This window comes from Cryptomeria japonica, chromosome 5 (assembly GCF_030272615.1).
Source record: "Cryptomeria japonica chromosome 5, Sugi_1.0, whole genome shotgun sequence".
In the NCBI taxonomy this organism is placed as follows: Eukaryota; Viridiplantae; Streptophyta; class Pinopsida; order Cupressales; family Cupressaceae; genus Cryptomeria; species Cryptomeria japonica.
In genome coordinates, this window is record NC_081409.1 from 454827073 (window position 1) to 454830418 (window position 3346).

The window sequence follows — 3346 nt, forward strand, 5'->3', positions numbered from 1 at the left end:
GAGACCACTCTAATCTCGCTAGTCACATATGGAAATAGCTCAGTGCCTGCTGACTAGATGGCACCACCTGCTCATATAAAGCCTGCCAATAGTCAATCTCTCCACCTACCCGCCATAGTTCCATCACCATCGAATCAGTCAAACTATGTCCCTATGCTCCCAAAAACACTTGGTCTCTATCATGCACCTCCCTTATTCTATCCACTAGATCATCTCTCTCTCACATCACTACCCTCAACTCAGCCTCCCATGCAAAAAGTTGGACATCTCTAGCTGCAATCTCTACCTCAGTATCCTCTAACCGTGCCTTGGTTGCTATAAGTTGAGTTTGCAAATATACTATCATGTGCTCCTGTAGGTCTTCCCCTCCTCCACCTATGACTCCCCCTCCCATCTCCATAGGATCCTCTCCTCCACCTATGGCTCCCTCTCCCATCTCCATAGGTGCTACACCCCCACCAATATCCCTACCTCCTGCTCTGGCTGCCCCTATATCAGTGGACCCTATGATAGTCACAACAACTATCCCCCTCTACCTCTCCTCTGTAATCATCCTCCTCCAACACCTCCACCTCCAAATCCACCCCCACCCTCAAATCCACCACCCCCACCCCCTCCACCCCCTCCTGCTCCTCCAAAACCTCCTCTACCACCTCCCTCTCCTCCATCACCTCCATCACCTCCATATCCTCCTCCTACTCCTTGGCCTCCTCTCCTCCTCCGCCATTGTCTCCTTTCATCCTCAAACAATGGTATCAGCTTGGCTGGATCTAAAATGCATGGAATCAGATTCACAGTCCGATACTGTGTGTAATCCTCTGTCACCCCTACATCCACAATCTTAGGCCTCATATGCCATTGTCTCGCCTATAAGGTCTGGAACTCAAGTAAGGCTTGATCATACGGTAACACTAGCCCCCACTAAAATCTCTCTCATACTACCCGTGCATACTCCTCTGATCCCCTTGGCAGCCCCTACCTCTATCCAAACTATCTCATTACTCTACCTAGTACCTATCTCTCTATATTGTAGGTTGTCCTACCAATCAAAAACTGTGTCATAAATACATATGGCAAGGCCTCTGCATCATCCTCCCAAGACTCACACTCAATATATGGCCTCTATATCACTGTATCCAAATCATGTAATGCTTGCCGCCAAAACTCCAACTTCCCCAAGTGGGGTTGGCTCATCATACCTCCATATATATACAGATAGGGCTAATCTATCACCCTAAACCTCAAGCTAACTAGCCATGTCACTGGCAGGTACTCCCACGCCTAGATATGTAGCAATGTAATCCCTACCCCTAGAGAACTCGTCTCTTAGTATACAACCTCATTTAGCTCCCTGTACAAATGTGAAAGAATGCATGGTCCCCATGCATAGCAGGTTCCATCCATCACCATGTGCTCTATGACCTAGCCCCAACCCATGGCCAGTCCATGTGATCATCGATCAGGGAAAAGTAAGCCTCTGACAATGCTTGATAAAATAGCTAGTAGTGGCTCATACAAGGAAGCTATCTCCTCCCATTCTATCGAGCCATCATGAATATACACATCCTCTGCAAACATCCGCTACACAACTATTGTCCCCAAAGCTTGGTCATAGGTCACTAGCTCCCCTCGGATCAGGATGTGTAGTATCCTCGACACATCCTCTAGGGTAACTATCATCTCTCCCATCACTAGGTGGAAGGTACATGTCTCACTATGCCAATGCTCAGCCAGTGCTATCATCAGTCTGCGATTTGTCTGAATTACGGGAAGATACAACATATCATATAAACCAGTCGCAGTGATACAGTCTCTCTTTGCCTCTGACAACTTCTCTCACAACTGCTAAGTGGCAGGATGTCACTCATGCATCTGTAGAATGGGAAGATCCTCCTACACATACACACATACACACATCCACAGATCATCAGTTGTTTTGTTTCAAATTTTCTTAGGTTTTAAGCTAGACTATCAACAGATAATTTGATCAAATATCTTTGAGTCTCAACAGGTAAGCGATCATGGAAAACGTAGGCTACAATAGGCATTTATCATAATGACAGTCTCAACGGGGATGCTATGATTCAAAACAACTCGCTCATCCATCCACCCAACACATGCATCAGTAGATATTTTTCAAACACTGGGGCATCTTTTTCTCACAATCACACTATTTTGCTAACAATAGCACTAAAACCATTACACAACAATGCTAAAACCAAATGCACTGAAACCACTACCCAATAGCGCTATTCCAAGACAATGTTGAAACAACTACACAATAGCGCTAACAATACAATAACACTATTACTACTAAGAAAACACGTTAAACCTATCACCAATGCTAAAACTACTACCCAATAGCACCATTGTGGCACAAAAGCGCTATTTGGGCTGACAAAAGTGCTAAAACACAGTTTTAGAGCTATTGTCTTGATTGGACTTGAACGCTTGCAAAAATATATCAAAAAAGCATAAAAAAGCAAAAATTCAAATTTGCGTACCGCTGGTCCGTAGTCATATAGCCGTTGGAATCAATAGATCCGCTCTAGCCGATGATCTTCTATAGGTATTGGCATGATGATCACTGCTCACTCCTTCACCAAAAGTCACTATCAGAGCTCTGAATTGCTATGGAGATGGCTACAAATGAACCTATTTTTACCCCTTCACCCCCATATATATCCCCCATCCCTAACCATAATTCACCCTGCTCACCGTCGTGGTCCCTGTGAACTTCCAACGCCTCTCATTTCTCTGTTTTAACTCTGATTGCTTCCATTCTTTCATAGTTATTGCTAATTTCTTCTATTCTACCTGCCCTCCACTTCTCATTCTTTTTTTGTGAGATCGCCCGGTTTTTCAAAATTTTTTGACCCATCTCTCGAGGGGGCATACCACCCACTAAATTAACATTTATGGGGCATGTTTCTTCACACCTATTTTTCTTTCTTTGAAATGACGTGATAAACCGCACCATCTCAAAGAGGGGCAAATGTAGTCACATAAATCTATCCACTTAATTAAATAAATATTTACTATTTCATTGATTATTTAACCATCAATAATCAGTTAATTAAATCAATATTTAATTAATTCATCCTCAACCCCTTCTCCCATTAATTAAATAAATTATTCAATTTATTTTAATTCATTCATTAAGCTACATTCTAAATCAATTAAATCAATTAAACATATTTATTTAATTTAACCCCCTTTCCTCTTTTAAATAAATAATAAAACATTTATTTAAATCCCTAAACTACCCGCCACTTGCATTCTTCTGCAAATGTAATGTTGGTATTATGGATGTGTTGCATTAGTTTTTTCATTGATGTCAACACTT

At 42.3% G+C, this 3346-nt stretch overlaps 1 protein-coding gene across 1 annotated transcript in view; it reads right to left on the reverse strand.

The window, feature by feature from the left end:
* The window catches only part of LOC131875949 (uncharacterized), a 19464-nt gene extending 18612 nt beyond the window's left edge, over positions 1 to 852 (reverse strand). Inside the window, exon 1 of the mRNA XM_059220688.1 lies at positions 591 to 852. Within this exon, the coding sequence (XP_059076671.1) occupies positions 591 to 852 (262 nt within the window). The remainder of the gene's footprint in view (positions 1 to 590) is intronic.
* Positions 853 to 3346: the final 2494 nt, after the last annotated feature.